Consider the following 12,762-nt stretch of genomic DNA (forward strand, 5'->3'; position numbering starts at 1 on the left):
ACCTCCCCTCTTTCCTCCAATATACACCTTCCCCACTGCCAAACAGATTTTATCAGCCTAACACACACTTTTCTCACAACTTTCCTGTCGCCCTTACTTTCCATCTGACACACACACACACACACACACACACTCTTGTTTTGCTATATGTAGTGAGGACCATGTGTTGACTCCCATTGACTTCCATTGATTTTCAGTCATTTTCAACCCTTTCTATGCCCTAACCCTGACAATAACCCTAAACCTAACCATTACCAGTGCATGCCTAACCCTAACCTTAACCTAAACTCAATTCACACCTTAGTCCTAAACCTAACCGTTAGCAAAATAGGTCGTGAGGACCAGCAAAAAGTCCTCACTTTGGTACAAACGGTCCTCAATTTGATGGTGAAATCGGGAAAATGGTTCTCACTGTGATGCCAAGACAGGAACACACACACACACACCTTTTGGGTGTAATAAAACAGCAGATCAGAGTCATTGGCTGCTGACAGGGACTGACACTGAAACCTGCTGTTGTTGGAAGGCTGCCTGGGAGATGTTCATTACTCACAAAGCTTGTCGGTTTGGACAGGAGAGGAACAACGGTCTTATTAAGTGGAGACCTGGAGCAGCCGTAGGGGAAACACACACACACACACACACACACACACACACACACATCTACGGATGCACACATGCGCTCTTCCAAGAGTGTTGATGCTGCGGCTTCAACTGGGTCCTCCATTTGGATGCGTGAAGTTTGGGGCTGTCAGAGAAAATGTTAAAGTTTTCCGGCGATGGCAGGATTTGCTGAGTTAGGACTCTGACACGGCTGACAGACACACTGTGATAGAGGTGCTGTGGAGGAATGTGATGGCCTCGTTTTCACAGGAGCCCGCTAATATTGATTGGAGATTCTGATGTCTGGCTCATTGTGTAACTCTCACACACACAGAAAAAAAACAGATTCAATATTCCCGACATGGCTGAACCTGAAGCCTTGTTTCCATAGTAACTCCGCTCTCCCGCTCTCTAAACATAGCCTCACAACGCTCTACCTCTGCTCAGATCATCAAGCATAGCTGAAGAGGATGTGGATGTGTGGACATGGATAATGTTCCTGACTTGAGGCAAAGAAATTATCTCCCAGCTGTGTGTATTTACAGTCCACACTGTGGCTTGAGCGCCAGATGAATAAAGGAAGACACGGAAAAAAAAGAATAGAGCTATTTATTTCACGAGTGAGCGATCATCCATCAATCAAAAGAATTACCAGGGGCCACATGTTGAGGGGGACCAAGGAGGACACCTGGTTGTGTTTCTCCAGCACAGTTCCATCTCAAAGCCCCCAATTTGTCTCACCTGCTTTGCTTTTTCTTTTATTATTATTATTTCTTTTTACGAAGTTAGCAAAATCTTAAAATAGACGCATCTTTCTAAACAACCCGCTCCAGTTCAGCCTCGAGCAAAAAAAGGGGGCCGTCATAAATCAAACCCAACGCGCTCATGACGGTTCGGGGACGAGAGGGAAGTTGGCTGAATTTGCATTTGAAGCAAGTCGTCACCATTTTTTTTAACCTTTTAGATAAATCTCTTTCAGTACTTGTTCTGATGTAATGAGGACTAGCAGGATGGAGGTGATGTCATCGGGAAGCGATGCATCCAGATACCATAGGGTACAGCAATACAGTATTTCAGGATTTATTCACCTTACAGACACAAATTTCACTGTATTTTATTGGGATTTTGTCTGACTGACCAACACAAAGCAGCACATAAGAAAATTTTGCTAAAATGCAGTGCACCCATTTTCCACATAATTAATAAATCTGGCCCACCTGTGTGTAATTTAAACTTCGTATAAATACAGCCAAACTTAATGTAAAACATAATAGTGGCTGCTTCGTGCTGCTCCATGGTTATTTACCAATAGCCTTTCTGATTGTTTCAATTTGTTTTCAAATGTGGTTATTTACAGCACTTTGTTTAACTTGCAGGATGTTATTGAAATTGAACTGCAACTCTGGAGAGTGTCAAAAGAACAACTATTAGTCATCCACTCAATTTACATCCTCAATGTGAAACACGGTGGTGGAGGCATTATAATGTGTGGATGCTTTTCTCCAGGGAGGACTGGGAGGTCAGAGTTGATGGGAAGATGGATGAAGACAATACAGACAGAGCTCCACAGGAATGGTTTAACTCAAAGCATATTCATTCAATGTCCAGACCTAAATCCAACGGGGAATTCTTCAGTTATTTTGAGTTTGGGCAGAAATGTTTATCTCTAGCTGAGCAAAGCATATAAAGACATATTCCAAAAGACTTTTTATTGGTCTATCATATAACATCCAGATAAAATAGACAAAAGTTTGTGTTTGTAAAGTAATAAAATGTGTAAAAGTTCAAGGGGTATGCATAGGCCGTAGCTAGTCTCCACTCTGTTTTAACCTAAACCTGCTATAATTAACTGCTAAGTATTTTTATTTCCTGATGAAGAACCTGCTGATGTCTGACGCAACCTTGGAGGCAGCGGCACTCTTCCTCATCTGGCTGCGTTCTTTGGCTTGCAGAGCCGTCCGCTGTGGAGAGAAAAAGGGAGCATGATGTAAGAGTTTAAACCTGTAGTGAGGGATCAATATTTTGGGCATCCTTAGATTTAAGTGTCTGAGGGGGTGGCATGAACAGCGAGAAGATCCCCTTATCAGAAAGCCCAGTGCTCCACATCAGTTCATGGTCGTCTACGTGTGAAGCTTTTCCTTCCAATCTGACACCCACTCTGACTAAAATGCTTTCTGGCGTGAAAGCGAAGCACATTTCAGGCTACAATGTAAGCTGTGTTTTTATTTTGAAACCTCTGCAGTCGAGTCGCTTCTCTTTGAGAGAAGTAGATTTTCTGTAATTATGGAAAATTGAGTGAAGGGAAAATGTGAGACAGCCTGCTTCAACAAGTGCTATCCATCAATATGTCATTCTGCCACATCATGTGATGCTATTATAGGGAATATATAGCTTTGAGGGGGATAATGTGACTTTTGATCAATGTGTTTGACCATGTATCACATTACTGACACCATATGTGATCCTCAACATGAGGGATGAGACTTTCTTCTAACACAGGGATGAAGGAGAGCTTCATCCACTGTGCACCGTAAATGTCAAACAAATTGCTTTTTCCCCTTAAGCCCCTCTGGCTTTAAAAGCTACTCTTATGGCTGTTGAAGGTTCATTGATGTGGGGTGTGCACATACTGCTTTGTGGCAGGCGGTGCAGAGCGTCTGCAGGTTGTCCAGGGAGCACTGTCCTCCTCCTCTGTAGACTGGCCGGATGTGGTCAACCTGCCAGAAATCTCCCTCCACCGGAGCTCGGATCATCTCATTCAGCTGAAAACACAGCCAGAAGGCAGTGTGAGTGTCCCACTGCACAGACTACCCATGATATTGTACTTGTAATGCTTTTGAGTGCCAAAAACAAGCTGGGATTGCACATTTTTCTCCAAACTATCCATTTACAGTGCTTTGTAAAAGTATTAATAATCCGTTCACATTTTTTCACCTTGCAACCACAAACTTCGATCAGTTAATTAGAAATTTATGTGAGATACCAACACAAAGTAATGCATAACTGTGAAGCAGAAGGAAAATGGTACACTGTGTCTGAATTTGAGCGTCTGCAAACATCAATCTTTAAGACTTGAATTGTCATGTATTTAACTCCCCTCCCTCTTCAAATCAGCTAGGACCTGCTTTTCTGACCCCGCTCAGAAAACGTACCCCCAACCCCATGATGTTCTTTAGTTGGGATGTTGGTGCAGTGTTAGCATTTCTCCACACACAGCGATTTGCATGTAGGTTCCTTGGTCTTCATGATGCTGTTTTTTTCCACTTTACAACAACTTTACTTTGGGTTGGTCTATCACAGAAAATCACCCAACATACATCAAAGTTTTGAGTCATAACGTGACAAAATGGGGGGGGGAATCAAGGCGTATGCGTACTTTTGCAAGATACTGTATACAAATACACAAAAATCTCTTAGATTAAACATATCTCTGCACCGCAGGGACACTCTTTTTGGGTACGTTTTTCAATGCAATAAGAAAGAAAGGCACAGAAATGGCACAATCCAGGAAATAATGAGAGCAAATTGCAAAGAAACTGCTCTTTATTAACACATAAAATGTTGACATAAAGGCAGGGCTGTGTGATTGCAAGGATAAAGCCAGGTTCTTAAAACAATAGCTCCGCTGAATCAATGAGGGTCAACTTTGACCCTGTGTTATCCATCATCATTGGATGCCTCAGGTACAGCTGTATAAATCACCTGAGTGACCTATATAATGGGCAGCTGTAGGGAACCTTTATCATTGAGAGCTTGCAAGTCTGTCTGATGAAGTAGGCAGAAATTAGGTTAAAAATACCACAGGGAATACTGCGCTGTACTAAGATACGTACTCCTTAAATTACTTAACTTTCGCTTTCTTTTAGTGGGGCTTATTAAACTTTTGAAGCAGTTAACAAGACGGTGCTCTCAAAAGAAAAACTTACTCATTTTGTTCGGCAGAAGTTTTAAAAGCTCTGCAAAACTCTGGAAGACTATTTTCAGGAGACGGGCAGCTTCTATTACAGTTGCAAATTTTGTCCCTGGGAGGAAACACCTTGGACATGTTTCTACTGCCTCAACCAGCACCACACACATACAACATGAACATGGACATACTGATCATTATTTCAGTTCAAAAGGTCAAACATATATCATCTGGCTTCATTACAAACAATGACGCTCTTCACAAAACAAATGGCATCATGAAGAAAGAACATGATGTGGAGTAAAATGAACATCTCCAGACATCAGCCAGAAAGCTAATGCTTGGGCACAAATAGGTGCCCAAAATGACTAATTATTCAGCAAAATTGGCTGCAAAGAGCTTAAAGTTAATGTTTTGGAGTGGCCTTCACAAGATCTCTGGTCCATAGAAAATGTGTGGAAAGAGCTGAAAAGGGATGCGTTCCTGCAATGCGGCCTATAAACCCAACTCAGTTACACCAGTTCTGTCAAGAGGAATGGGCCAAAATCTCAGCAACTATTATGAGAAGCTTCTGGAAGGACACCCAAAACATTTTACCCAAGTCATACAGTTTAAAGGCAATCTTACCTAACACTAATACAATATTTATTTAGTGGATGCCGGTATGTTTTTTCAAGGTTTGTTTGGCGCTAGTGGCCTTTACTCATTAGTAGCCGAACAGAAAGTAGGGCAGAGAGATAAGGGGAAGACATGGAGTAAATGGCCTAGTTTTCTGGAATTGAACCCAGGACAGCTGTATTGAGGACTCAAGCCTCAGCATATGGTCTACCACTGAGCCACATGATGCCATGCCAGTATGTGGGTTTGACTGCATATACTGTCTGCTAGGCTTGGGCAAAGAAACACAAATTTGTTTAAAAAGCCAAAACATAATCAGCTCATTAAGTAAATAATAACTTTTAAATAATGTAAAACATGACACTATGATGAAATGTGTTTTCCCCATCTTAAGATATACAATGTACTCATATTTGTATTTTATCTGAAGAAACCTTTTGACATAAGAGTGGTAGCATTTGGTCGCCTTTCACACTCTGGTGGCATTTCAGCAGACAGTGGATTTATGTGGGCCAGACTGCTCCCCTTCAATCTTCTGAAACATCTAGTGGAATGAAATCTCAGGGCCACCAGGGGGCTAGCATTGGTAGCACAGCTGCAATTATTTCACTGCCAAGTTTACCAGTTTTTCTGCTGCTCCTGTTTGGCTTCAAAACGATTTCTCTATTAAAAAAATCTATAGAAAAATCTGCCCAGATCACAAACAACTATTAGTACAAACTGATAATAATAATAATTGTTATCATATTTTTTAGGAAATATAACTTAAAAATAATAACAGACCTAATCATTATCCCGACATCCCGACATATATTTACGGTGGCAGATTCATGTCCAGTGGAGCAGAGGGGAAATAATGACCTGAATATTCAACCAGTAGCTTATTTAGCCACTTGCTGGCAAGGATATGTAGAGCATTTATATTTTTATGATAACAAATATTCAAGAAGACAAAGAAATTAAATCAGGTAAAGAAGCCAAACATGATGAACCAGAGAAAAAGACACTTTTTAAGTAGAGTTTGGCGCCAAAACTCTATTTTCTTGCTTTGAGAAGTACTGTGACGATATTAAGGCAGCGAGCTCGAATTGATCCCAGCAGAAGCCTTTTCAGATGGGCAGAGTTTACCTCTAACACACACACAGTCTCACACGTTTTAGTCAATTAAACCTGCTATCGTGCCAACAACGTGCACCTTCCTGCACCTGACCCTGCTGTTGCACACTTTCAAACATGCTAAGACTTTGCTCAAAGGCATCTGAAGGCTTAAACATATCCTGAAAACACACTCAGAGAGAGAAAAGAGACCCCAAAGACATGCATACACATGTACACACACCTGGGAACAAACACACACACCAGAACCCCTGGTATGAACCAAAGAATGAGCTTATAATCTCAAGGCTTCTCCACCACTGCGGTGTCTTATCATGTGGCTGAGTTTGTTTCCTCTAAAGCTCAGTGCATCGATCGGCGCTGATGCTGACGCCGGCGGCACTGGGAAGATGTGGGGTATCTATCTCTGTGTGTGTGTGTGTGTTTGTGCGTGGTGTTGGGGTGCTGGCTTTGCAGGATAACAGCCAACCAAATAAAACAGGCTTACTGGTCGGGGCCTGGCACTAGAAAAAAAAATCAATGTGCCCAGCAATCCATTTACTGGGAGCTGGCCCCTCGGAGTGCAGCTCAACCTGCACTATTGTGTGTTTGTGTGCATATCTGTGTAGGTGGGCTGGATGGAGAATAGGAGGCGATTTCATTTTTTTTACACCAATAAAAAAACAAAAATATAAATAAATATAGCTCACATTTAAAGTCTTCAGCTAGTCTTTGACATGTTCTCAAAGAACCTTTGCACAGGGATGCTGAACTTAAACAAAGATTTAAAATGTGTTTATCAGATATACAACCACCTTCTTCTAATTTCAAAACAGAATTCTTACCAGTAATTATTTTGTAATGAATAGTGTTATTTCTAATTTTGCAATATTTTGACTGCGATAATTTAAAACAATTTCTCCAGGGTATCTACAATAGATATACTTGAAACCATCAAGTTATAGCTAATATCATAATGTGGTGCTAAAGCTAGCATGCTAACATGTTGAAATAAGATCATATTTTTGGGTGGCCTCTGTATCTTTCTAGTTGTTTGTGAAGTCAAATCTTTGAAATGTGTTTTTGTGTACCATTAGTAGAACTGCTTAGTATTTTACAATTGCGAAAATAACATGATAGTATAGTTCACCCTTGGTAGTTTGTTAACCTAAAGTACAGCTTTGTTTTGTATTAACTTTTTTTCTTCTCATTACAAATGTAAAAATGATTCAATGCTTAAAAATGTCAGCTGGGGGGGACCTTTAATAGTTGGTTGCCCACACCTAAAAAACCCCAACATGATTTAGCTGAGCACTGCTAGCATGCTAACAAGTTCAAACCAGATTACATTTTCATGTGAACTCTTTTTTCCTCCTTTATAACAGACAGTTGTTTGGAAAACCAAAATTGTATCATTATTGGATAACAATTTAATGTTGAGTTGGCTAACATTCACAGCTGAAGAAAACAACATGATGGCATGTTTCAGCCCAGCTAGCATGCTAACATGCTAACGCAACAGTTTAAACGTTTCTAAACACATTTTATTTTAAAAATGTCATTATAGAGTACTTTAACTTTGTTATTGGGTTAAACCGCATATGAAAACATTTAATGCTGAACATTTAACATGATTCTTTTAAAGCACTGCATGACTTCCCCTTTTGTTTGATTTACCGCACTATTGTGATCTTTTTGCCATTTTAATTACCATTCCGGCAGGTCTATGGAAGCCATTTTTAGTAATTTTTTGTCCCTAAAATGTAGGTTGTGAGAACGTCGACATTAATAACATATTAAAATACAAAAGAAAAACATCCTAAGCATAGTTAAAGCAGCAATAGGCTAAAAATGTCACCCAGAACAATTCTAACTTGTTCTCTCATAGAGTTTTCATTCGTCCCATCGTAAATATTTCCAGGATGTTTGAGGTATAAATGAAACACAGTTAAGACAAAGTGAGAGAGGTACTAAAAACGACATAGAAAGGGAGAACAGGCATGACCAAACACTGCAAGTACATTAATCAAGGTCCTCAACTAAATAAAGTGTTACATGTATGTCTTGACCCACAGTCATGTTGCGCTTAATAAATTACTGTATAATGAACAGGTTTGCCAAGAGGACAGCTTACTGACCTGTTTGAGTGGCAGCTGGGCAAGCCATGTGTTCTCCAGCATCTCCTTTCGTTTGGAGGCTGGTGCATCACGGACCTTCAGGAACAGTTCATGAGCATTGAGGCCACAGTGTTGACAAATGCCTTGCTCTGCCTCCAACACACGTGAACGCATGTACGCCTGGCTAGACCGCAACTGGAATTCCTCTTGGCATCTGGAAACGAGACAGCATCAATAAGTCTGGACTGGAACTCAAATTGGTAAACCAAATTGAGCTTTTTGTATCTTAAACACTAATAATACTGTAGTTTTTCTTCAATACAGCTGTGGTTGTGTAGAAAAAATTTTAAATTGTGTTATTGATCCGTTTTCACTTATTGTGCAATCCTATCCCCTTAAATATCTGTAAACTGTAGAAACTGAAGTAATTTACCTGTGGCTGCAGAATCGAGTATCCCAAGCTCCACCTGTGGTAGGACAGGCCTGCTGGCAGGAGAGACACAGAGGGACACCCTGACTGTCCACAGCCTGCAAGTAGCTAGGCTCTGAAGATGGTTGTTCATCTACTTCCTTGCAGGAATGCTGGTCCTGTCTTCAGGGAGTTCAAGAAAGAAAAATAAATATAGTGCATGTACTTCAGAACAGTGCTTTAACTTTAACTTCACAACCAAATGTTAGATCTTTGAGACCCACACAATTGCTAGTTAAAGTATACAAACACTGATACATAGCCAACTAAACAAGACGGACGTCAACAACAAGAACATCAAGAACCATAATACTGTTTTCATCCGTTAATTTATCTTCCCAGTGGCAGATTCTGAACTGGGCAATATGGCGCACCACCCAGGGTGATAAGGCCTAGGGATGTCAAGAGCTATGTTTGAGGACATGCAGGTCTCATGCTACTAAAAGCATATAGTTTCTGAAAATGTGTAGTTTAGTAAAAACTGGAATCAACTAAACTGTTCCAAATTGGATGTGAATCTGTTCTAATTTTGTTCATTCAGATTTCTAAAATTAAAGAAAGGTAAAGCCTTTAGTCTGTTTTTAAGAAAATCATTACATTTAAAACTTTTTGCAATAGTTAAATTTACAATTTATATATGAAGTAGAAGAAAGCCTTTTTGTTATTTACAGGTCCTAAAGAGAAACAATATTCGGCTTACTGAAATTGGCAGGTTAGAGCTTTTAAAAGTAAAAATAAAAAAAATATTTGTGATCGGAAAGTGGCCACAAAATCTCTGATCGATGCATTTGTATGATTACTTTTATTGTAAATTATGCAAATCAAAGTAAATTAAATCTGATGCCATAGATCTAAGGCCATAGATGAGGTGGGATTGACCAAGCTACAGCAAGGTAAACTGGTTGGGATGTACTGTCCATATCAGAAAATACAATATAATGGTACATGGAATGTTTTTACTGCCACAAAAAGCAAACAGTGTATGCAATCTAATCTTTTCAAACAGAGACCATGACTGCTGCAAAGATTTATTCCGTTGGTGCACCACACAAAGTGAAGATACCTTACATCGGTCTAAATTCCTGCTTTTTCAGCATCAGTAGAGCAGTAAAAACAATTCAATATACATTTTCATCCAATACAAATAAAATCAAAGCACTTCTGCAAACACAGACTTGGGGAGGCATATAGCTTCAGTCTGTGAAATACCTTCAGACTGTTTATATTCATGAAGCTGATGTACCATCAGAACAATCCTGGTATGTGTGTGTGCATGCTTGTCCTTTTGGCAGGGGACAGCAAATCTGGGTATCTGCCATGTTTTCCCAGCAGGATGCTAGAGCCACATTGGAGCGGACAGATGGACTGAATTCTCTTTCCCCGTGGTTTACAATTCAGATAGACAGAAACAGGGAGAAACAGCCAGAAAGACACGGCACTACAGAGGAAAATACAATCATTGAAATAGAAAAGAGAACCTGCTAAAAAAGGAACCTTGCTGCTTCAAAGTTGTGAAGATACAAAAAATTTGAAAGCACCAAGCGACAAACCCTGTGCCAGTACAGCCAAGTGGATGAAAGAAATACAGAAATAGATTATTTACTGGTGTCCCCAATCTGATACTGGTGAAAGACATGTAGGAAAACTACCAAAAATTAAATGTCTTCAAGTCCAGCTATAATTTATGAATGTATTTAGCTGAAAGGGGAAACGTAACTGAAATGTTTCGCGATTTCAGTCCAATTTCAAGATTTGTTTTATATTTAGCTCAATTTAAATTCATGCCTGTGTATAGCAAGTGTGCATGCTGGCAGCTCCACATAGCAGCATGGGGTAACTCTCTGTAAACTCATTCTTTAAACCTCCGAAATCACACAACATGCCTTCAGCAAATGACGCGCAGCATGCTAATGTTTACCACCTCAGCTCACCCCTAATGCTTTATAGCAAAGGAAACCAAAGAGAGCAAAGATGGGTGATGCTGGGTAGTCCAGCTGTCAACGAAAGGAGGGTTTGCTCACGGTTGGTACAATTTCATGCATTTTAATTTGTTGCTTCCTATGGACAGAGAGTTGAAATTATTAGTTATGGTGGGGCAAACAGATGTAATCTACAGTAACATTCACTCAACACTGTTACATCTTAAGACCTAAGTGTCAAATTACAGGTTTTAATCACCCACAATCACCCACACACCTGGTTACACGTTTGGAGATTTTAGAAGAATATGAAACATACAGTTATTAACTTTTTTTTTTAAAGTTCCTTAAATAAAAATGAATAAATAAATAAGAAATAACCGTATCTGATTTGATAGAATAGTACACCAATATTTCACATAATAACCAGGCTTGGGATTGGGATCCGGCAGGTACATTGCGACTGATGCAAATCCTGCTGGAAAAAGTGACTTTAATGGTAGTGCAGGCAGGAGAAAAAACTGAGGCAGAACTTCTTCCACAAACAAGTTAGACTCAAACTTATAAGTGGCTGATTTCTGTACAGCCTCACTTTGGCAGTGAGTATTAGTATTTTACCTCTGCACTACATTTTTTCTAATAGGACTGGCCTTAGTAAAAACATGACAAATTTGCTGTGCACTATGTGTCAGATTAGTTAAACAGTTCTTCCTTTTTTTTTAACCGTCACTAGTTTGTCATATCCAGTAGCAAAGTATACCGGAGTTTTAAAAAAGAAATGCTGTTTGAAACGGTTTCTACTGTATAACTCTTTAAAGCCTGATACAGAAAATTAAGATCTTTAAAACCTGAACCGTTTATTGCTTTTAACTAAACAGGAACCTCTTTCTCATCTCAGTTGCCATGACTGTCTCCTGAGCAACCTTTGTGTCTGTGATGAGGGTGTTCAGGACCACAACTTAAAGGGCTGTTATGAAGGAAAAATAATAAAACATTTAATGCTACTTAAATATTATTCCTATAATTTTTCACAAACAGGCCTATTTTGAAAGGAAATTCTTGATGATATTTGATGGTTGGAGGGCTCAGTTGTGGGACACCCATGAAGCCAGGACAATTGATTAAGCACATTTTTTGGAAAGCCAGGTTCAGTTTCACTAAACACACAAAGGGCTGATTACTGTCTGACCTGTGGAATTGAGTAATTACTTGTCTGACAACAGGAAGTAGGCTAAACGATCTCAAAATCAACACATCATGCCCCGATCTAAAGAAATTTAAATACAGATGAGAAACAAAGTCTAAAATGGCATCTATGGGAGATAACCAAAGGTCAGTCTCCTGCATGCTTTGTAAATGTCATATTTGTGCTGATGAGACAAAGCGGAATGTTTTAGAAGGTGTGCACCATGTTAAATCTGGTGCAAAAATATCATAGCATTCCCAAAAAGATCATCCCTACAGTTAAACATGGCAGTGGTAGTTTGATGGTCTGGGGCTGCTTTGTTGCTTTAGGACACGGACGAATCACAAATTCTGCTGGACATGCTGAAGAAGAATGTCTGGCCATCAGTTTATTACGTTTAGTTTCAGCACACAGGGTATGTAGGAGAACAATGATCATCAGAAAATCCTCCTTGAAGGGCTCAAAAAACTAAAAGTAAAAATAACTAATGGTTTGGGAGTGGCCAACTCAAAGTCCAGACTTAAATCCCATCCCAGATGCTGTGGCAGGTCCTTAAAACATGCAAGCCTCCGCTAAGACAACCCTCCGCTGTTGCTGTATTAAAACAATCATGCAAAGAAGAGAGAGTCAATATTCATCCACAGCAATAAGCAATATGACTCACTGCGACTTATTGCAGACTCTTGATGGCAAGTGAAGTGTGGCCCATCCAGTAATTAGGTTTAGGGGAAATTACTTTCACATTGGACCAGGTTGGTTTAGATAGCTTTTTTCCCTTTAATAAATGAAATCCTCATTTGAAAACTGCTTTTTGTATTTACTCAGGTCATCTTTGCCTGATACTAAAC

General features: G+C 39.7%; 1 protein-coding gene across 2 annotated transcripts in view; it reads right to left on the bottom strand.

Annotated features, from left to right (window-relative positions):
• Nucleotides 1-1,193: 1,193 nt before the first annotated feature.
• zranb3 (zinc finger, RAN-binding domain containing 3) overlaps nt 1,194-12,762 on the bottom strand; it is a 97,127-nt gene continuing 85,558 nt past the window's right edge. For both annotated transcript variants that reach the window (XM_047355505.1, XM_047355504.1), the window contains 4 exons: nt 8,774-8,932; nt 8,362-8,554; nt 3,234-3,365; nt 1,194-2,564 (listed from right to left, as the gene is read on the bottom strand). In XM_047355505.1, coding sequence (XP_047211461.1) covers nt 2,466-2,564; nt 3,234-3,365; nt 8,362-8,554; nt 8,774-8,932 — 583 coding nt within the window. In that variant the 3' untranslated portion in view covers nt 1,194-2,465. The remainder of the gene's footprint in view (nt 2,565-3,233; nt 3,366-8,361; nt 8,555-8,773; nt 8,933-12,762) is intronic.

This window comes from Girardinichthys multiradiatus, chromosome 24 (genome assembly GCF_021462225.1).
Source record: "Girardinichthys multiradiatus isolate DD_20200921_A chromosome 24, DD_fGirMul_XY1, whole genome shotgun sequence".
NCBI classification, from domain to species: Eukaryota; Metazoa; Chordata; class Actinopteri; order Cyprinodontiformes; family Goodeidae; genus Girardinichthys; species Girardinichthys multiradiatus.